Raw genomic sequence first — 23,263 nt, forward strand, 5'->3', positions numbered from 1 at the left:
GCAGTTGGTCACATCTCATCCACAGTCAGGAAGTGGAAAACCAATGACTGCTCTGTTCACCCCCTCCAGAGTACTGACCCAGGGAGAATGTGCCGCCCACAGTGGGTAGGTCTTTCACTTCAATTAATGAAATGAAGACAACCTCCCCTCTCCAGCCAAGTTCAGACATCTGTATCTCAGATGGTCCTACAGCTCATCAAGTTGACCACTGAGATCAGCCACTGCAGGACTTTGGTAGGACTGCCCACTAAATTCTGACTGGCCAGTTATCCCAGTGATCCTCTTCTCTTTGCCTTGTCAGCTCGGGGGTTACAAGTGCATGAGTCTTCAATGCTGTCTTTCTTTGGGGTCCGTGGGATTGCAAGACAAGCGTTTTACCAACTGAACCACCTCACCTCTCTAGCTGTTAGAGTTCTTAGTAACCTTAACATTTTAATTGTCTTCATCATTATGCAAGTTTATATGTGTATCTACAGTATATGTTGGGGCACACAGGTGTGCACATGCCATGGCACATGTGTGGAGGTCAAAGACAACTTTCTGGAGTCAGTTTTCTCCTACAGCAGGATCCAGGGATTGAATTCAGGTTGACGGGCTTTTGTAGCAAGCACTCTGCCTGCTGAGCCATCTCACTGGCCCTCTAATAACTTTTGAATGAGAGAACAGGCCTTTTGTTTTGTCCCAAGTTGTACAAATTATATAGCTCATTCTGGGGATAGCTGGTGTGACAGCATGCCCTTTACTGGCTGGCTTCCGTTCCCTGTCGGATGTCCGCTATTGCTCTCTCCTGCACTTCTTGATGATTTACTTGACCTTGAATCCTTGTCACAGAGTCTACTGGGAAACTAAACCTGACTGCTGCAAATCTCATTATAATCCTGGAAAACACTGTGAAAAATTAAGCAGAGCTAGCCTGCTGAGGCTGCAGAGATGGCTTGGTATACATATAATTAAACATAAATATGAAATCGTCAAGAGAAAGCCAGCCTGGCCTGGAGAGATGGGTCAGTAGTTAAGAGTGTATACTGGCTTTGAAGAGGACCCAAGTTCGGTTCCCAGCACTTGCGTCTGACAGGTCACAACCACTGGTGGTAACTTCTGCTCCAGAGGATGCAGCCCCTCCTCTGGCTTTCCAGGGCACCTATACTCATAAGGACAGACAACTACACAGGTGCACTCAAAAAATAAAAAGGGAAATGTTAAAGGACAATTCACTCAGTTATTGTATTAAGGTGAAAAAATAGTGCATATAGTTTAGCTGTCTCCAAAATGAAAATAGTTATATCATCTGTCAAGAACACTGTAATAGCTCAGGTATCTGTCTGTCTGTCTGCCTACCTGCCTCCTCTCTCTCTGTCTCTCTGTCTCTCTCTGTCTCTCTCTCTCTGTCTCTCTCTGTCTCTCTGTCTCTGTCTCTGTCTCTGTCTCTGTCTCTCTCTCTCTCTCTCTCTCTCTCTCTCTCTCTCTGTGTTAATGTATGTGCAGGTGCATATGCATTTTTGAGTTTATGTGGAGACCAGAGTATAGCCTTGGGTCATGACTTGGACACTGTCAGTCTTGTTTTCTTTGAGACAGGGTCTCCCTTGACTGGAACCTTCTCCAGTAGGCTAACATGCCCTGTTTACACCTCTCCTTTATTGGGATTATAAGCATTTGTTACCAAGTCTGTCTTTTTTATATGGGGTTCAGGGACACACATGTCTTGTGTGGCAAGCAGTTTTTAGACAGAGCCATCTCTCCAGGCCCAAAGGAGTTTTATCAGAAAGTAACACCCAGATAAGCTTTTCATCTCTCTCATACCACATACTAGGTGCTCAAGAGAATCCAACATGCAAATATCTCCCTGACTAAGTAGGGCAGTAAACAGTGGCAGAGCTGACATTTAAACAACGGCTCCACATGCCATCTGTTTAAAAGAAATTATTTGTCTTTTCCGGGATGTCAGGGAGAATAAGTTTACATTATTGAGGAACTACAGAGCAAGGTGATTTCTTGATCATTTACAGTGACAAGTCTCTTTTCAGGGATAAAGCCTGTGTTGCAATGCCCCGGGAGAGCAGTGGACAACCTCGGACAACCTCTAAGTTCCAAGTTGTCCACGGAAACTGAACTTCCATTGCAGTCCAATATCGAGGCAAGAGATTCAATCTCCCACTAAATTTAAGGAGGGAAAAGATGTAAATAAGGATCTTGGTTCAGAATCAGATCAGAGAAGCTCATCAAACCGAGACTCCATTTTCATATCCCCAGAAGGCTCAGCACAATTGCCTGGGATGAGTCAAAGCCTAATAAATATTTAGTGACTGAACTGAAATTGGTTTATGGCTGAACCTTGCTGGTTTGAGCACCAGAGAATGAAAGTGACTCAGTCCTACCTGTGGAGACGGTATAGCCTCGCCATTACTGTCTTCTTGCCAACTGCAAGTCCACAGTGATGTGAAGCAGCATGGCATGGGACAGCCTTGGGGAAGAGTGTGAAGGGGAAGATGGGGATGGCTCTGAGTAAGATGTGGTGTGTTGGAATTCAGGTGACTCAGCCATTTCATCCATCTATTCAGTAAATGTGGTACCCAGGCCTTCTTCCTGACACATAAGGCTTACAGCCAGAAATGTCCATGACAAACTCTTTCTATACATGAGATCATTTAGTCTTCTACATAAATGCTGTAGCCATCTTGCTGTGAAATATGAGAAAGACAATAACATGTCTTCATGGACTGCCTTCATCAAGCAGAAATATGGGGTCCACAGACACCTAGGCACTAAATAATCCTTAGTGACAGTAACTACAACAGCAAGGACCCACGGTTGGGCCCCTGCTAGCACCTGGGATGTTGTCAGCAGTACGTACACAATTACTACATTCTCCATTTGGGACATGAAGGGGATAGAGGTTCTGGAAGAGCTGTGGATTTATTTAAAGCCACAGCATGGGGTAGATGGCATAGGGTAGGCTTCAAGGAGGGACTGGAACCTAGGTCTCCTAATGGTGGCATCAAAGCTGTGAGACTGCAAACCAATTGATGCACTTTTCCAAGTGCCAAACTCTTAACAAGGGAGCAGAGCTAACTAAAGTGTTCAGGCAATGTCTAAGCTGCCTGGAAAACGCTGCCCAGAAACAGGGGTACAACATTTGTAAGCTTAAAAAAATCCTTGGATCTTGTAACTGAAGTACCATCTTCCTGCAGATTCATGGGAAGAAGGGACTAAACTTGGACGCTTATAGATATTTTAAAGCTTTGATGGTAACCCCTGTTCCTTGGGAAGACTCAGTATATTTAGCCAGACAAGCAATAGAGTTGTTCTACAACAGTCTTCCTCTTTATGGCTGGTGGGTCTGAGAAAGAGAGATGAATGTATAAAATCCATACCTTCAGACTCTTTGACCTCACAATTAACACCACATTTCAGTGCTTCCTCTTTCGCACGCATCTCCTTATTTTTGCTAGGTTAACATGTAGCTAAGTAGCAGCTAAGCCTGCCTGGCTATGATCACTGTGGCGTGATTCACAATGGTCACAATATGTTATGTGTGATGGTTAACCTGGATTTTCAAGTTTATGGGACCGAGAATCACCGTGGAAACAGACCTCTGGGGCTGTCTGTGAGGGAGCTTCTAGATCTGGTTAATTAGGATAGGAAGATCACTCTGAATGTGTGTATCGCTCTTTCAAGGCAGGGATCCAGGACTGCATAAGAAGGAGAAAGCAAGCTAAGCGTCAGCATCTATCCTCCATCTCTCTGCTTCCTGACTATGGATGCCGTGTGACCAGCTGCCCCACACTCCTGCTGCCATGACTCCTCACCACAATGGACCGCACACACAAACTCTAATACCCAATAATCCTTTCCTTCTTTTTAAGTAGATTAGTCAGGTGCTATGCATCAGCCACATGTAAATTGTAACTAACATAAATATAAAACTTGCCTTTCTGTCTGAGATGAACCGATAAATATGTGATATGTGTCTAAACACACACAGACGTAAGTGATTCAGTAATAAAGAAGGATGAAAGTATGTCATTTGCTAGGAAACATAACAGAACCTATTATGTGAAATAAAATAAACCAGACTCAGACACATGGAATCTAGATTTAAATATACATGAAAGCTTAAGGGAGATTATTTAGAAAGAGGAAAGAGACCAGAGGGAAGGGAAGAAGGTACAAAAATAATGGGAGAAGAGAATATTACTGAAGTATGAAAAAGTAATGACTGAAACCCTTTGATATGCTCAATGAATATATGTTATGTTGGTTCAATATGAAATGTTCCCATAGAGTTATGTGTTTAATATGTTAATATGTGCTGGTGGCACAGTTTTGAGAGGTTGAGAGGGGCTGGAACTATGCTGGAGCAAGTATGGCTTGGGGTTGGACATTGTGAGTGATAGACCAATCAAGTTCTGCCTTGACCTTTTCTGCTTCTTGGTTGGATCATATTACAAGCAGCTGAGGACACTGCCCACCAGCTGCAGCTCTGAGTAGGCACAGTGGACTGTAGTCCCTTAAACTGTGAGCCAAAATAAGACCTCCTCCCTTATGCTTTATCCTTTCAAGTATTTTGACACAGTGCTAAGTGACTAATACATATGCTAATTTAAGAAGGCAAAAATATGAATAAATTATAGCACTGTATCTGAGAAGCACTGAGAATTTTAAATTTTTTGTGTATATACGGTGTGTGCTTCTTTGTGTTTGTGTACAGGTGGGCTCAGCTGTGTGATGTTGTACGGAGGGTCAGAAGTTGACTTCAGGTATCTCTCTTTATTACTCTCTACCTTATTTTTGAGACAATGACTCTCACTGAATCTGAAGTTCACTGTTTTGGCTAGACTGGCTTGCCAGTCAGCACCTGGGAGCCAACTTTCTCTGCACACTCACAAAAACCCAGCATTGGAGTTATGACTTTTTACATGATATATGTAGATCTGAACTTAGCCCCTTGTGTTTACATGACAAGTCTCCTATTTACTGAGCTATCTTTCTGGTCCTGGTAAGCTTTTTATTGTTATTTTAAAATTGTGTGTGTGTGTGTGTGTGTGTGTGTGTGTGTGTGTGCACGAGCATGTGCACATAAATACATGTGCTGGCAGAGGCTACAAGGGGGAGTTGGTCCCTCAAATCTGAAGTGGCTTTAAGATGACAGTGTAGGGGACAGAACTTGCATTCTTTAGGAAGCAGCACATGCTCTTAACCACTGAACCGTCCATGTCTCTAGCCCCAAGAGGCTGGGTTTTGCTTTTGTTTTACATAAAAACAAACATCACATAGCAAAGAGAACGTCCTTAATAGCTTATTTAAGTCAGAATTATCTGCATCTGCTTTTAACATAGGGGACATTTTGCGGAGTAGGTTAACAGCCAGAGAGAGGACATGGGTCAAAATACAACTTGTTCATTTGGAAATGGGGTGGCTGAGACCGACGTCAAATAAGTTCTTGCCCAGGCTGGCTGAGCTTCCTCCCGATGAGCTCTTGAGAAGGGAGCTCAAAGCTAAGTTTCAGGTGGGCAGAGAGTCACCCGAAAGCATAATTTGCCTCCGTCTGGGAGTTGACACAATCGAGTTACAGGCAGAGACTGTTTATCAAGGTGGCATGAAAGTCTCTCTTCAAATTCCACCTGCTTTTATAATCAAACAATAACATCTCCCGAGCACAGGACTTCAGCCCTGTGAGGAACATATTGGAAATTGATTCAGTGCTTCTGGCTGGGCTGGGACAATGCTTCATAACCTGTTAACCTCTCAGCTCATTCTGCCCCTCCCCCTTCTTGAAAAGCTTTTAGCTGCACCAGGGTGGCAGAACAAAGATAAAGCAAGCATCCTTTTATCTGATCCTGTGCAAAATGAGCGGAGCCGACACTGTGGCAGAGATAAGGTGATGGGTAAACCGCCATTCTCCCATTCTGCCTCCAGGCTGATGGAAGAAATTAAGACTGACATTGATAAGTTATTTGGGGAGGGGGAGAATTATCCATTTTCAAAACTGGAGGATTTTTGTTTAGAAGCTCTAAGGTCTGGGTTCGTGTCTATGAATTATTTAAAAAGTACCTATTGGATTATTAATAACAATAAAACGAGGACACAAAGTTGGAGGGAGAAGGGGTGGGAAGCACTAAGGAGTTGGGGTGGGGAGCACTAGGGAGAATTGGAGGGAGGAAATGGTTGGTGGATGTGATTGAGGTACATAGTATAAATGTATGAAAATTTTAAAGAGTTAAACAATATTTTTAAAGAATTTAAAAACATTTAATATCACCTATGTGAAAAAAAGGGCCATTGTATTTTGTTTGACAATGTCCAGATAATTGCTAACAGAAAATAAATCATGCACGGGTGTGATCATTCCGATAGTACGAAGTATTATGCTGCGATGTGAAGTAATAAGGCAGCTGAGGACGTAGCTCTGTGGACAGAGAGCTCGCCTAGCTCATGAAGCCCTGGTTGGATTTTATCCCCAGCTCCGTATACAGCATACACAGACCGGATAGGCAAGAAGGATCAAGACTTTGAGGCCAGCCAGAGTTACATAAGATTTGGTCTCCAAAAAGTATGACATAAAAACCAACAACAACGATAACCGAACCCCACCAAGGTAAATCTATATGGAGTCATGTGGCGAAGTGTCTGCAATGAATTGATTTTTAAAAGTTGTGCTGTAGCATGTTTTTAAAGGCTCCTAGATCAGCTCTGCGTTACAATGGATTTACTGAAAATTCTCAATTTTTATTTCTGATGCACATCTATCGCACAAGCCAAGAGAATCCCTGTTTCTCTCTGTTTTCTCAGTCACGTGTCATTAGTAACTCAAATTTTACCTCTGCCTTTTGCCAGGGTTCTCACCTGATTTGTTCTAGTAATTGTCTCTTGGATTCAGCGAAAGCATTTCTAGAACACTGTAGACTTAATATATACATTGGTAGGAATCCTGGTGGCTCTTAACATGAAATCCTTTTAGTTTATCTAGTGGGTATGGTTGGACAGAGGGCAGGTGTGTACATGGATGTGTGTGGGGGTGTTGTTATGTGCAGATGCAGGAGTGCCTGAGGACTCTACACACATGTTCATCCATGCACACGTGACACACACACACACACACACACAAGCACACAAATATTATCTCATACACATACATAAACACAAAGAAACGTCTACTGTTGTTCAAACCCCTGAAAGTTAGTTCTTAGTTACTTCCTGTATTTCTGCTTAGAGAAATACAGTCATGGAGTTAACACAAAATCCAGATGATAAGATCCACTATGGACAACTATGGTTAAGTAGGTTCTATTTATGGTTTGATATTATTTGACAAGTGCCATTGCCCTGTTTCTTGTTCTTGATTCAGGCAAAGTCATTGGAAGAGCCTATGGGATGGGCCTTACTTTCTTCTTACAACTAGGGAAGTAACCACAGTTATAATAACATTTGCCAAGCCCTTTCTCTTCTGCTGTGTGAAGATGCTGCTTCACCGACTCTCCCTTGCATGAACATGGTCTAGAGTTACCTTCACTGTAACAGTCCTATGCTTCCTCTATCCCTTCTGCCTTCCCTGAACTGTGCACTGGGCTGCAGAAGAAGTAGGTGCTCTGTGGGTGGATGATAAGGGTACGGTTCAGTCTACGTCACAGGTAAAATGTCTAAGCTCTTTCAAGGTCACTCTTACTTGGCTCAACATGGTTTTGTTTCACTTCTAAGTTTTTTTTTTTATTAAATTCTTTTTTTTATTATTAACTTGAGTATTTCTTTTTTTTTATTTATTAACTTGAGTATTTCACTTCTAAGTTTTAAGGCAGAAGTAAGTTTATGCAAGCATATCCTTTTCCTATGTAAGGTGCGCTTGATCATTTTTCCTTCTCCCTTACCCCGTCATTTGCCTAAACAAGCACTTTGAATGCCTCAGACTTAGAGCCCTCAGGAACTGCTCTTAACTAGAGGTACACATTTACTGGAGTGCAATGCAAATATCTGATATGAAAGAGTCCTGCTTGGTCTGGTCTGTAGTCACATAACTTTTCTTTCCATATTCACTAAAGTCTAGGAGAAGACAGGAATAAGAGGATGACACCCTGGAAAGCTGGAAATGCACAGGTTTATGGAGGTAAGGCACTCAAAGGCACTTCTGATTACCTCCTACTCTATAGGTTAGCCCAGGCTGAGGAAGGAGGGAAGCACAGGTAACATATTCGGCTACAGGACTCCCCTGAGGGCAATAGCAGCTCTTGGGATAGAAAGGAGAACTCTCCAAGCAGGACCTTCATACCATGCCTCTAAGGCTCAGGGAAAATGATGGAAGTGGGAATGGAAAGAACATAAGAGCCGGAAAATCGGGAGGCAGCCTGTGAAATGTTGTCTTCCAGGCATGACCTAGCCATTACTAACACAATCTCACAGCAGCCATGGCTGCCTGTACTGCGCATGCACAAGGATATCCATGGACCAGGGAGGAACTTGTGGAGTTCTCCCTGCTGAACTATTAGATATTGATGGATACCAGAGAGAGGGCAGTCATTGTCTTCAGTTGTTTACCCAATAGATACTCTATCAGCCAGACCTCCGGTTATACAGAAAGCCTTGATCTAAATCAGTTGGTCAGAAAATAAAACAAAAAGACACGTGGGAGGAAAGGCTTGACGGGGATGTTAGGGGATAAGAGAGAGGAGAGAGGAGAGAGGGTGAGAACAACCAGAATGTCTTCTGTAGACATATGATATTGTCAAACAGCAAACAATGAAATATTACAAGTACAAGCTCCAAGGCAATCCGTCCATAGAAATAGCCGTCCATAGAAAGCTGAGTGGCTGTAGTGGGACCATGGCTTCTGTCTTGCCATGCTGGTATTGGAAAGCCTCTGTAGAAGAGACTAGAAGCATACCTAGGAGAGTTTATATTAGGCTCGTGCAACCTTTATCCAGTGAGGTAGATGCTGTTATGTGCACACATGTGTGGTTATTAGACAAATGTCCTTTCTATGTCTTATCGTTTTGTGGGTACCACTAGATTCTATATCTTCCTCAAAAATCTTCAAAATATCTTTGGGTTTCTTTGTTTATTTGTTTAAGAATTTCTGGATCCCATGTCTTTAGGGAATTTTCAAACATTTTTATTACACCTAGTCATTTACTTATTACATTTATTTATTTGCTTATTTATTTATTTAGTTAGTTGTGGGAATGTGTATATGGATAAGTATGCCACAGCCCATGTGTGAAAGTCAAAGGAGGATAGCTTTCTCCTTCTCTTGTGGGGCCCATGTAGTGAATTTGAGTCAACATCTTTGGTGGCAAGTGCTGCTCACTGAGCTACCTTGCAACTGTGGGAATTATTCTGACATTCATCAATGGCTGGTATTTCTTTATGTATGCTTGTGTTCCTGTGTGTGTTCATGTCAGGGTGCATGTGTGGGTGCTCATGTGTGGACATGTGTATGAAGGTTAGAGTTCAACTTTTGTTCTTATTTCCTAGATGACACATGCCTTGTTTTTAAAGACAGTGCTCTTTATTGGACTGGAAGGCACCAAGTAGGCTAGGCTGGCTGTTCAGTGAGCCCAGAGATCTACATACCCCTACCCCACTTTTCTTGTGTTGAGATAGAAGCATGCACTACCACACCAGGGTTTTTTTTGTTTGTTTGTTTGGTTGGTTGGTTTTTGTTTTTTGTTTTGTTTTGGTTTAACATGGGTTCTGGGAGTAAACCATTGAACCGTATCAATTAAACTATCTATCCACACTGGTTGGTAATTTCAACCTAAGACAATAGTATTTCAATTCTTTGAGAGTATTGAACATTAACACACAGTTAGGCCAATGGGTAGGATCAGTCTGTCATGATTAAAAAGGTAGGAAAAAAAACCATTTATGCTAGAGCTTCTACTAAATTAGGCCAGCTATTTTTTGTTGCTCATTAACACAAAGTCTGACATTTATTAGGATTATTTTAGAGGGAAAAAATTATAGTGCTTTCATTTTATTTAATTCTCGAAATTCTGCATAGATATTTTACTTCTACTTATGCATATATGCATGTCTATGAGAGTGTGTGCTCGTGGAGGAGCAGTACTCAAAGAAGCAAGGAGAAGTCAGATCCCATGCAGTGGGAATTAGAGGTAGATCTGAGTTGTTTAATGTGGGTGCTGGGGAGTTAGACTCAGGTCCTCTGTGAGAACAGCAAGTTCTCTTAATCACTGAGCTATTGCTTCAGCCCCATAATTTATAAATCTTGCATTTCAATCCAGACATAGTACAGTTAGCAATATGGTGTTTTCTATTCAACTCATGGCACTTTGACTAAACTAACACAGTCACCCTGAAGTTACAGACAGAAACACAAACTCTCAGGCCGTGGTTCCTCGGCTGTTTTTCTCTGTTGAAAGGGTGTGGTTGATATTTGTTTGGAGGAGACACGTACTGTTCAGGTACTGTTACTGAAAATATTCTATCATGGCTATAAAATATTACAAAATATATGATAATGCCATGCTTAGGATAAGCAGCATGGGAAATAGATATTCTCAGTTCCTGTGACGGGATAAAGATACAGGAATAAATATTACTTACTCTCATCTAGTCTCAGTGGGGAGAACCTTTAAAATGTTCCTACTGATGGCTAGCTTAGAGTTACTGTCAACCTTTTCCCTCTGCTACTTCAGAAAACAGAGATTAGAATGTGTGCAGTTTCCCAGCATCCTTTGCAGTGTGGTTGGCTATATGATCCATTTGCCTGTGACACTGTATTAGACAGAGCCTGCTGGGAACCTGGGAAGCTTCTACTGTTCCCCATACGTTCTGTTTCAATGGAAATGGGATGACTAGAGTGGCAGGACTCAGCTTGCAACCCAAGGCAAGGGGTTTGAAAACAGGAAACCTCCATGGTATTGTGGATAGCATAGGAACATAAAATTCAAGAGGGCAGCAACAACAAACCCTGTTCTCATCAAATAATAAAGTCATCTATTACAGAAAATAAAAATACAATAAGAGAGGCAGCATGTAACACTATTTGTGTGCATATACATATGTGTGTGGGTGCATGTTTGCATTGTTACTGCTGCTTCTTTTTTCTGTTTTTGCTTTTGTTGTTATTGTTGTTTTATTTTGAGACTGGGGTCTTATGTAACCCAAACTGACCTTGAACTCACTGTGTAGCAAAATCAGAACCCTGAGTAGAACATTACACTTAGTTTATTTGGTGCTAGAAATGGAAGACAGTGCTTTCTGTCTACAAGGCAAACACCCTTCCCAACTGAACTACACTCCCAGTCCCTCTTAACTTAATCTCAATCTTGTAATGATGCTGATCCGAACCTAGAGCTGTGAGCACATTTGGCATGTGCTCTGTCATAGAACTGAATCTTTTGCCTGCTATGATTATTTTTTTTTACAGGTTCAAGAACTTCATTATGGGAAAAAGAAGATTCAGCCAGGCTTTGCAGACGATCATGCTTGAAGGCTGTTAAACAATATTTAACTTGCACATTAGCTAACTATGCTGAACTGGTACCAATTAAATCCCTTTACACTGACAACCATAATAAAAGGATGTCTTGGAATAATAATCTGATTCAGACTACACTCATTCAGCTGTTTGTGAAGACTTTTGTATTCCTAATTACAAATGAAAAGAATAATAATTGTGTGCCAGTCTCATTAAGCTGAATAGGGACAACAACACTCCGAGACACACAATAAATTATAGTTTGCTGGAGACGGCCAGGAATGCTAGAAAAATATGGCATTCAGAGCCAGGGGTGGGGGTGCTGGGAGTTGACTGCTTAGGGCATCTCAGTGAAAGCAATGGATACGAAGGCTAATGGATACTAACCACCCTCAAAGGGAGACACTTCTTAGGATTTAATATGCAGTTGTGATGGTTAGCGCTCATGCTTAACTTGACAGAATCTAGAATCACCTGAGAGCCAAAGCTTCTGAGCATGCTCAAGGAGGATTGTTTGAGTGTGTTAATTGATGTAGGGAGACCCAACTTAGCTGTGGGTGGGACTATCATTTGGGTAGGAGATCCTGGACTGCACAAGCTGAAGAAAGGAGCGGGGGAACTGATCCTCAGAACGCACGCAGTCGCTGCTCTCCTACGTTTCATGGTAGAGACAGTGGGATCAGCTGCCTCCATCCCATGCTGCTGTGTCTTCCCTGCCTTGATGTACTGTATCCTCGAACCCTGAGTCCCTTTGCCTCTTAAGTTGCTTTTGTCAGTGTGTTTTAGTTGAGCAAAAGCAAAGGACTCTGGTCATTCTGCTACTCCTACAGCAATCCATTCCATCATTGCATGTCAAGGTGACTAATCAGCAAATGCACATTCACAGCCACTGGTGTCTCCCGAAGAACAGTGAATTCTACGAGTGCCCAAGGTAGTCTGGGGACTTGGAAATCAATTACTCCTCCAGTCTCCTCACAAACAGGAAAGTCACGGATATTTCCTCCATCTTGGTCTCCTAACAGGGGATGAAACAGGACACTTTCTTCCCACTTCACTGAGCACATGTTTTCTTTTATATTTGGTGCTGTGTACAACTTTAAGAAACACAACTAGGCTGTTTTCAGGGTTGTAGAACTTTCAGGGAATTGGGAGCAGGAAGCTAACTGTTGTGTCCTTGCAGATTCATTTTTACCTCAGCTAGCTGAAACAGGTTTTCTGAATAATCATATTTTTTTCTTCATTAAGAAACACCTAACAAGTTGAAGTTAATTTAGGTCTATATTTGTTCGGGGATTTCAACTGAAATGATGAAAAGAAAATTGTGTTGAAGGTTTTAGCAAGTGAATTTACTTGTTTTATTTGTTTCTTGTAAAGGTTAGTGTTGATTTTCAACTTGACAAAATCATCTGGGAAGACTGGTCTCTGGTTACATCTGTTGGGGAGTATACTGATTACTCGATGTGGAAAGATCCATCTTCTTTGTGGGCTGGGCCATTTTGTGGGCATTCCTACAATGTATAGATGGAGAAGTGGAGCTGTGGAAAGCACGTGCATTCTCTACACTCACCTTGGGATGTAAGTGACCAACTGCTTCCAAGTGCTGCTGGGACTCCCCTACAATGGTAGACTGCACCTCTGAACTGTGAGCTCTATAAATACACCCTGTCACTCTTACGTTGTGCTTATGATAAAATATGTCAGGATATTTTATCATAGCAGCAGGCAAGAAACTAAAACAGTTCTATATGTGAAGTGTCCAAATTTTAAAAAATGTTCCATTTCAGGAAGCCATCACCCAGTGTTTTTAAGCAATAGATTCCTGCATTAGTTGCTTCTTCTTTTTTTTTTTTTTTTTTTGGTTCTTTTTTTTCGGAGCTGGGGACCGAACCCAGGGCCTTGCGCTTCCTAGGCAAGCGCTCTACCACTGAGCTAAATCTCCAACCCCCCATTAGTTGCTTCTTGAGGCCATTCTATAAAGGGATATTCTAAGAATTGATCCTCTCCTTAGGAAAATAAGTATTGGTTTCCTGTGTCACCTCCATTATTATAACAGCACAAACTCCTCTTCAGCTCACACTGTACTCCTTTGCGAACACCCATCTTTTCTCCACAGTGGGGCTCTGCGACCCCAGAAACAGTATGGCTTCCTGCTTCTGCATGCTTTCCTTTTGTGGTACTTGGCATCAAACCTTGGACCTTGTCAATGCCGATCAAGGACTCCATCAATTATGTAAGCCACGTGCCCAGGCCCAATCTACTTGTTTTACATTAGCACGTGTGAAAACGTGGGGTCCCAGACTGAATGTCCCAGGTGGTCACAATGGAGACATGCGCCGAGCACCAGCGTTCGTCTCCCTGCTTCCTGACTGTGGCTATCGGATGAGCAGCTGCCTCACACCGTTGCCACGCCCTCCCGCCATGATGGACTGTGCCGTTGACCTGTTAGCCAGAATCAACCCCTCCTCCCTGAAGTTGCTTCTGTCAGGCGTTCTGTCACAGCAACAGGAAAAGTCACTAATAAAGCATCTAATCTCTTTGAAAAACAAGTACCACCTCATACCCCACAGAGCAGTGGTTCTCAACCTTCCTAATGCTACGCTCTTTTAAAACCTTATGTTGTGGTGACACCCCCCAACCATAAAATTATTTCATTGCTACCTTATAACTGTAATTTTGCTATGTTATGAGTCGTCATGTAGTTATCTGTTGTTTTCTGATGGACTTACGCAAGCACTGTGAGAGGGTCAATCTAACCCGGAAGGGGTTGCGACCCACAGGCTGAGAACTATTGCAATCATGGGCCACTTGAGGCAACGCCTCTAGAAATGCACCAAGAGAATTCATCAATGTGAGAGACAGTCAAGCAACACATGGATGTTTACCTATTACGTGGCTTTGGAGCGCAGCGTCAGCAACTCTATCTTCTTCATCCTCTCGTACATCTTCGTCGACTTCTGCCCCCTGCAGTAAGACGATACTAGAAGTTTTTATTCATCATTCTACAACAATCTTTTGCAATCTTCATAACAATGGCACGTTCTGTAATGAGTGTGTTGAATGTATACACCTGTGTGGGATTATGAATGTCTGCGCAATGCTTTATCCTACTTAGCCTTTATTATCTGGCTTCATTATGGGCTTTAATTAAGAGAGCCCATTTCCAGAATTACAACCACAGCTTTGAGGTGCAGGACTCACAGGGTCCCTGGCTCTATGTGTGATTTCAAGATTAACTGCTTTGGTTTTAAAACTTTATAATGGAGTCATTCACACCAGGGTATTAGGAAACATTAAAGTCTAAGGGGCTATAATTCCTCCCGAGTCACAGATTTTTCTATAAGTTATTTTAATAAGAATAAGGGACTATACTTGAATCTTATTTAGGTCACAGGACCCTTTTCCTAGACTATAACTCTCTCTAAGAAAGTATCTTTTTTTTTTTCTTCCTTTTTTCCATAATGGAATGAGGAGTCTGGGTTGTGTGATCGGTAAACTAGACTGGCAAGACATATTTGGAAGTGTCATATTAAAACCATTTCCTCCTGTCTGGGGATGTTGATCAGTTGGTAGAAGGCTTGTCTAGCATGCAGGAAGCCCTGGGTTTAACGCCTCGCTTCACATAAACGAGGCCTGATGGCAAATTCATAAAATCCTAGTGCTCACTAAATAAGGTAGAGGCATGACCATAAAAGTTTAAGGTCATCCTCAGCTACATAATGAATTTGAACACAGCCTGAGCTATAGGTGACCCTATCTAAAGGGAAAAATGTTGTTTGTCCATTCAAGCTGGAATGAATATATTCCTGATGGCAAATGGTTCAAAAGGAATGTTAGAGAGAGTCCCATCAAATCAATTTCATCAATGTATGGGTATTTCATCAATGGTCTGGGACCTTCCATAAGCACAGCATATTTGTCTTCAGTGGTAAGTAACACTGGGAGGAATACTGAAACCCCAACTTTCCAATCTAACAGTGGGGCACCACGTACATCAACACCACCAATCATAGAAACAGCTGACTGGTTTGGGGAGCTGGATCACTCAGTAAGGTGCTTAACATAAAAGCATGGTGGCTTGGGTTTGATCCCTCAACACCCATGTAAAAAAGCCATGTGTGCTGGTATGAGGTTTGAAATTCTTTTAATTCCATCAGTGGAAACAGGCAGATCCCAGGGGCTCGATGGCCAACCACTCTACGGCAGAGCAGTCAAAGATCCTGTCTTAAAACAATGCAAAGTCCCTAAGGAGGGACAACTAAGGCTGATCTCTAGTCTTTATAGCATGCTCACACACAATGTACATGGCTCGTCCTCCCCACAACACACACACACACACACACACACACACACACACACACACAAATAAACAAAACCAGCCAATACCTGCATTGTCTGCACTAGGAGCTATGCAATGGCTTTACATTCAGGCCTGACATGCTTGACCTAATGCTAGGGAATGGTGCTGTCCCCAACACTCCTATGTTCAGAAAGGATGTACCCTTAAACGACAGAGACGATACATTATTATCAAAATGGAGGGGCTGGGATTTGAACTCCGAAAGCCAGACTATAGGCTGACACCCATTTACAGGGATCTTCATGGTTCTCAGATTTCCAGGCTATTTCATCTGTGTGGACACGGCCTCAATATCAGAGCGGTCAAGGTCCTCAAAGATATGCCAACCCCCACAATGGCTCCTATAAGCTATATTACAGCTGGCCACTTGGGCAGCTGACAACGGTGCAGTGCTGCTGGGGGATCTGCCCAGGGGCTCAGGCTCAATAAGATACATCATCTTCCATCAAATGTAGAAACATCATCTTCCATCAAATGTAGAAAGTCATTTGTCTGCATGCTGACCTGGGGGTTAGTTTTAACTCTCAACACTTAATGGGATACAGACAATCATTTACACTTTATGACTATGCTACACATGGCTTTTAGACTCCCCCAAGGCCCTGGCCCTGTGGACAGACTCCAAGACCACATCTTTTCTAGGCTTATTGATCTATAAAGGGCAGCTGCCAAGGGGTACGGGTAGCGCTTATGGATCGGTTATGGATCTGAAAGATCTTGTTGAAGTGCAAGCTTAGGTAAGGGCAGTGTCAGAGAAGGACACATTCTTAGCTCTACTTCTCCACCCAAACAGATTTCAAGGCACAGCGTGGATATATTATTTAAAACTATTTGCATATGCAAATCAGAGACATACTTTATTTTGGCATCAGATTCTCTTCCTAATTATATTTTCTTAGGCTCCAGTTTAAGTTAATTTTCACCCTGGATCATGCAGCAGGTGGGATGTGGGAACACCACTGGGAGGTGAGAAAACTCTTATGTGTTAGCGTTAGCGTTAGTGTTAGTGTGTATGCATGTGTGTACATAACATACATTTGCATGCATGTATACTCATGTGTGGAAATATAAGTGCAGTGAGTATGTGGAGACCAGAGGTCAACCTCAGGAGTTCAGGAGCACTTCCACAGGGGCTGGCCACCTTTTTATTTTTATGAGAGGGTCTCTCACAGGCCTGGAGTTCACTGACTAGGTGAGGCTAGCCAACCAGCTGTCTTTACCGTCTCAGTGTCAGGATTACAGGTACATGCTACCATGTGTGATATTTTATGTGGATTGTGGGAGTTGAACTCTCATCTCTGAGCACATTAGTGACTGAGCTACCTTTCAGCTCCCAAGTGTTTGCATCTCCATTTGCTAAGGATGAATCTTTAACCCCTGCCCATTGTGGGGCTCAGAAGCTGCTTTAGATATCAGCTTGCAGTATGTGGTCATTAAATGCCACTGCCTTCATCGTGACTAACTCAAACTATCAGAAGGGCAGGAGGAAATGAGTTTGCAAAAGTCCTAAGAGGCAAAAGGGAGAGTATGACCCACTGTAACAGATAGACACACGTGATCTCACAGTTGAACTCTATATTTGGGGAATTCCTCATCTGGAATTCTGTACCTCCTTCCTCTCTGAATGACTAACTCTATGGGCTTCTGAAGTAAACAGCATTTTTTAAATACCAAAATCAAATCAAGGGCTAGGAAGAGTGACTTTCCATTAAAGTGTGAGGGAGGGAGAAGGAGAGGCAGAGTGGGAAGGGAAGATACCCAAACGACCATGACTCTGGGATGGGAAATGAGTGAGCCGGTATCTTTGGATATTTCATGTCTTAGAAAACTTAGCAAAAGGAAGGCAAATGTGCAGGCTGCTTATTTGCATCAAAACAGCATTTAGAATGGAATCATTCAATTAAGGATGCTGAAATTATTATATTTTGCAGGACTTAATAAGATGATAACCATTTGTGTAATTATGCTACTATTTTCTGCCATTTCATCTCTGCAGTCCCATTTAATGGGATGGTATTTGATGATTTTTTATTAGCAGATGTGATTTTCTTCTGAAGAGGTGACACTTGGGAGAAGAGAATCGTATCATTTATATTAACACACATGCATTAAAATGGCCATCTCCCTTCCAGGCCCCATGGAGGTGTGTGATCCCCTTAACTTTGTTAAAAGATTTTTATTTTTGTCTTGAGGTGTTAAATAAGAGCCTGGAGCTGTCTTTCTTTAAGATTGCTATTCAGAAAATAATCTCCACTCATTGGAAGGAACAACTCGAAGCAGAAAGCAAGCAAAGCACACCCAGGCTAATCTTTCTAGGGGAGGTCTTCCCTACCCTTCATTTAAACACATAAAACCATTTCAAGCACCAAGTAATGTGGCCGCTGGTCTAAATTACACAAAAAATTTAGAACTAAGTGGCCTACAAATGATGGCAGATGTGGGAACATAAGCCTTTAATTAAAGTTCCATAGAGAGAAAAGATTTATTTTGGTGAAGCATTACTGGTACTTTTCCACATTTTATCTTAACTATACTAAAAGGGAATGTGGAGTCACTGGTAAGGTAAATGGTTTGTGACATAAAGAGATTTGAGGTATATATAAAACATATATGGAAACAATCTTTCTATTATGATTACCAGTGATCCTTAGCTTAAATTGTTAACTTGATACAACCTAGAATCATCTGGAAGGAGAGAGTCTCAGTGTTAACATTGGATACACCTCTGGGGATTGTCTTAATGAGGATAACTTATACAGAAAGATGCAGCCCACTGTGGGCAGTAACATTCCCTAGGCTGGGGGTACTAAACTGAATAAGAGTGGAAGAATTAAGCTGAGCACAAGCAGGCAACCAAGAAAGCACACATGTGTTCATTTCTCTTGGCCCTCATCCACGGATATGCTGTGTCTAGATGTCTGAAGTTTCTACTTCAACTGCCCTCCACAATAGTGGCCTATAACCTGGAACCGTGAGCTACAATAATTCTGTTCTCCACTAAGTTGCTTTTTGTCAGGATATTTTATCACAGCAACAGAAAGGAAATAAAAACAATCCCTAAACATTAAAATGCTTAAAAATGACTTGGGCTCTTGGGAATAAATGTAATTTTAGTCCTTAAAGACCTAAGCCTGGTGGCACATTGTGTTAGGAGGTTTGAGAGAAGTACTTTTAGGGCTGAGGCTATTGGTCACAGGTAGATAGGTAGGTTGTTGGCCTTGTGTGTGTGTGTGTGTGTGTGTGTGTGTGTGTGTGTATGTGTGTGTGCTCGGATTCAACACCAAGTATTGCCAGACTCCCCCCCCCAAAAAACAAACAAACAAACAAACAAAAAAACTGTTGACTTAGCGTTGCCTTGACAATGAAGTAGTGTTTGCATTCACAGTGATGCTGTGACATCAATGGTGTTATCTATCACTATTGTTTCCAACTAAACAACTCCTATAAGGAAATTTCTTTGCAACATACTTTAAAATAAGCAGCCGGCAAATTTACCTTGAGCCCTGGGGAAAGAGAATTCCCTTAAACTCTGCATTTTAAAAGGTTCAAGGGTATTTATAAGAATGCATTTTGTTTTGCATCTCATCTCCTACCTGAGATGATAATGCCTGATGAATATGCTTTCTCTGCTATTTCTTACCATCTCAAAGGACGGAAAAGCACAGTCCTTCCTGAGCTCAGTAATCTTAGCCCAATTCACAAAATCGAGGAAACAAACAACATTACAGTTTTGAAAAGGGAGCTGGGGAGATGGCTCAGTGGGCAAGAGCGCTTGCTCTGTGGGTATACTGACCAGAGATCAGATTCTCAGAACCCACAAACATGCAGACATGGCAGGATGAACTTGCAAACCCAGTGTGCCAGAGACAGTACAGGAGTCAGAGCCAGAGGGAAGCCCACAGACCAGCTAGCCTAGCCTAGAGACAACAAAGGAGTCAGAGACAGAGGAATTCCCAGAATCCCACAGGCCAGCTAGCCTAGCCTATACAACAGCAAACAGGAGACTCTGCCTAAAACAAGAAAGAAACTGAGGTCCAACATATGAATGCACAAAGACACATTCACAGCTGGTCATCCATCCATGTTAATAATACTCCTTTATGCTGGAAGCCGTCTCAGCATGACTGATTTCCTCTCAGCTAAGGAGAAAAATTAGCATATCCCTGTTGATTAAACTCGGGTTGGTTAGGTAACCTGTGTACTTCACAGGAAATACTAAGAGTGTCTCTTGCAGACAGACTGGGAAGAGCAGAGCTTCCTTCTCTTACCCCGAGAAAGACTTCAGAGGAGGAAGGGAAAGTACATTAAATTACTTTAGCATTAGGCAGTAATAAGAAAGCAAAAATGAAATTGTAAAAGCTCAACATAGGCCTTTTTTTGTTTTTGTGGGTTTTTTGGTCCTTCTGTACAGTGTAGATATACCCTGAGCTGTCAGAGCCATATTAAATGGGGCATAGTTAAATGGAGTGCCTGCGATAAGGGGTTCCGCTGGGCTATCAAAAGACTTCCATCAGTAGGATTGAATTTCCAGCATATTGCACGCTTCTCCACACTCCTTCTCCCTTTTTCCTTTCAGTGACACTACAAGGGCAGCTTCAGATATGCTTATAATTTGTGGTTTTATAATGCACGGGGCATCCATGTTTTCAAAGAGGTATGATGTCATATGAGCCAAGAGCTAAAATGGGGGAGGGGGAACCTGCAATGAACAGAGTCAGCTTGAAAGAAAGAACTCAGAGCCCTTTGGAGTCCAGACCTATCCAAGGGGAGACATTTCCAGTATGTGTTTGTCTTAGATGTTGTGCTCGTGAAACCCCACCCTGAGGATGGTGTCGCTTCAGCAACTTGCAAATACCAATTAAGACTGCTGTTAGAATCTGTTCTCTTCAAACACCTAACTTACCCCTAAATGCAGTCACTTCTCATTTCAAATTGTCCTTCAGAAAAATGTTAGTATATCTTATATTCTTATTCTCTTTATTAAAATAGGAAGATACAGAAAGAACACATTCTCTGTTGTGTATACATGTGCATATTTGTAGTAGGTACCCATACATGTCTGCAGCCAGCGCTCAATGTCACGTGTCTTTCTCAAGTGCTTTCCAATTAATGGTGTGTTGGCAGGTGTATGTATAAGTTTGTGTGGATGTGTGCGAACGCACACATGGTTGCTTATTAATATATATGTCAGATAGTTGTGCTGGATACGTTAGTCACTCTCCTCTTTACTGAGAAATGGTCTCTCGGTGCCTGGAGCTCACTGAAGGAGATAGATTTGGTGAGCAGTGAGCTGGAGAGAGACTCCTGCCTCTACCTCCCCTGTGTGGTAACATGTCGTTCTGACTAGATTTTTACTCGAGTACGAGGGATCCAAACTCAGATTGTCCTCATTTTATGTTGAGAATATTTTGTTGGTTTTAAGTACTTTATGTAGTTCACTACTCTCTGTCTATGTACAACCTGCTATCCTACTTCCATGAAAAATAAACAGCCCCTAAAACATCAAAATAGCTGACACGTTCTTAAAGCATCTGGCATTTTCATATCTCCAATCCCATTCCTCTTTTGTTGCTGTTGATGCCAGAATCATCATCAAAACAAAATTCTAGCACTGGGCATCACTCTAAGATAATATTGGTAGCAACCAATGTATGGAGATCATAGCATTGTCTGAAAACGGACCCAGTGATAACAGTATTCCCAGAGGGAGCCACACCCATACAAGGCCTAGCTACCATCGTTAGCAGTTGTCACCTGTGTTTCTCTCTTCTTTAAAAAACTTTTCTCCCTGGTTACACAGATGGTTCAGTAGCTAAAATGCTTGCCATTGAGGACCTGAGTTTAGATGCCCGGTATCTATATAAAGATGAGCATAACGCTGTCTATAACCTCAGTGAGATGCTGTAGGGAGTGGAGACAGGAGAACCACAGAAGTGTGTAGGGAAATTAGCTTGCCCTACACAGCCATGGATGAGAGATCCTGTCTCAAACATGGTAGACAGGAGGAATGACAATGGAGATTGTCCTTTGACCTCCACACATGTGTTAGCATATGAGGTACTGCTAGTCATACATAAATGTACATAGAGGAGGAAATGAAAGAGGGGGAAGAGATGAGAGAGAGAGAGAGAGAGAGAGAGAGAGAGAGAGAGAGAGAAGGAGAGAGAGAGAGAGAGAGAGAAGAAGAAGAGATTTATATAAAAACCATAGTCTACATATTAGAAGCACAGTCTTTTCTCAAACTGTCACCATCACACTTTACCAGAACATTCAGAATCAAGTGTTTTCTAGCCAGCATGGAGAAGTGCTTACCAAGGATTCTCTTGGTTTTTCCATATCGACTTTGGTTTTGATGTTTTTCTTTTGACTTCCTTGAGTGCTCACAGAGCCGCTGGCGAAACAGGAGCCCTGGGAGGTGCCCTCTAACACGCTCCTGCAGGAGACACCTTTTGATCCACTTTCTGTCTGTAGAGCGGCTCTCTTATCAACTCTGCAGGTAGAAAGTGATTCCTCTGATAAATTACATCGGCCGTTTTCAATCACGCTCTTCTTCCAGCCCTTTAATGTTTAAGGTAACCTCGCTGTGGTTCTTTGTCTTTAAACCTTTCCGTGGTTAAGTGTTGCTTTCTAGCCTTGAGCAAGAATATCTTCAAATATTTCACTAGTGTGTCAATTTAGATTTGTAAGAATAATAAATTACTTTATTACACTGTTTATTAAAAATGTGTGCACAAACAGGGTTGTGTTCATTGTGTATGTGCGTTTTGTGTGTGTGTGTTTGTGTGTGTGTGTTTGTGTGTGTGTGTGTGTGTGTGTGTGTGTGTGTGTGTGTGTATGTAAAGGATGTCTTCTTGTGTATTATTCCTTAGGTGTTTGGGACACAGAATACTTCATTGGCCTGCAACTTCCAAATAGGCTATGCTGGCGGGCCAGAGAAGCCCAAGGCTCTGTCTATCTCTATGGTCTCTGTAATGGGATTACAAGTTTGTGCCACAGTGCTTTTGTTTATGTGGGTTCTGAAGAAGTAGCTTAGGTCTTCATGATTACAAGGTCAGCACATTACTGACTGAGCCATCTCCCCATAGCCTCTATTTTATTTTTTATAATTGCTTTTGGGGAGGGACAGAATATAAACCGCCAAAGGGTGATTGCTAAATACATTTCTGGCTTAAGATCGGCAGGAAAAGTAATTACTTCTGGAAAGTTCTAAGTATACATTTGCTCAGCGCGATCAATGAAATCGGCATGCTTTCAAACGTGTGTGTAATTTCCTTCCATTTCATGCAATGTGGGTACATTCATGGTTCCTGGTGAGGGTTGAATTGCTATCAACCTGGATGTAACTCACTATTCTTTAATTTCAAAGACCATTGGCTTGGTTAAGAAAGGAACATGAACTAAATTATCATTTTATTGCCAACTTTTATTTCACTGCTTAAATTATAGCTAATGTATAAGAGATTATATTCTCTGTG

General features: G+C 42.0%; 1 protein-coding gene across 6 annotated transcripts in view; it reads right to left on the reverse strand.

Moving 5' to 3' along the window:
* Nckap5 (NCK-associated protein 5) overlaps nucleotides 1-23,263 on the reverse strand; it is a 901,285-nt gene that overhangs the window by 85,916 nt on the left and 792,106 nt on the right. For all 6 annotated transcript variants that reach the window (XM_087581938.1, XM_087581942.1, XM_087581939.1 and 3 more), the window contains 2 exons: nucleotides 22,101-22,278; nucleotides 14,314-14,392 (listed from right to left, as the gene is read on the reverse strand). In XM_087581938.1, coding sequence (XP_087438064.1) covers nucleotides 14,314-14,392; nucleotides 22,101-22,278 — 257 coding nt within the window. The remainder of the gene's footprint in view (nucleotides 1-14,313; nucleotides 14,393-22,100; nucleotides 22,279-23,263) is intronic.

The sequence above is a fragment of the Rattus norvegicus genome, chromosome 13, assembly GCF_021556685.1.
Source record: "Rattus norvegicus strain SHRSP/BbbUtx chromosome 13, alternate assembly SHRSP_T2T, whole genome shotgun sequence".
Classification (NCBI taxonomy): Eukaryota; Metazoa; Chordata; class Mammalia; order Rodentia; family Muridae; genus Rattus; species Rattus norvegicus.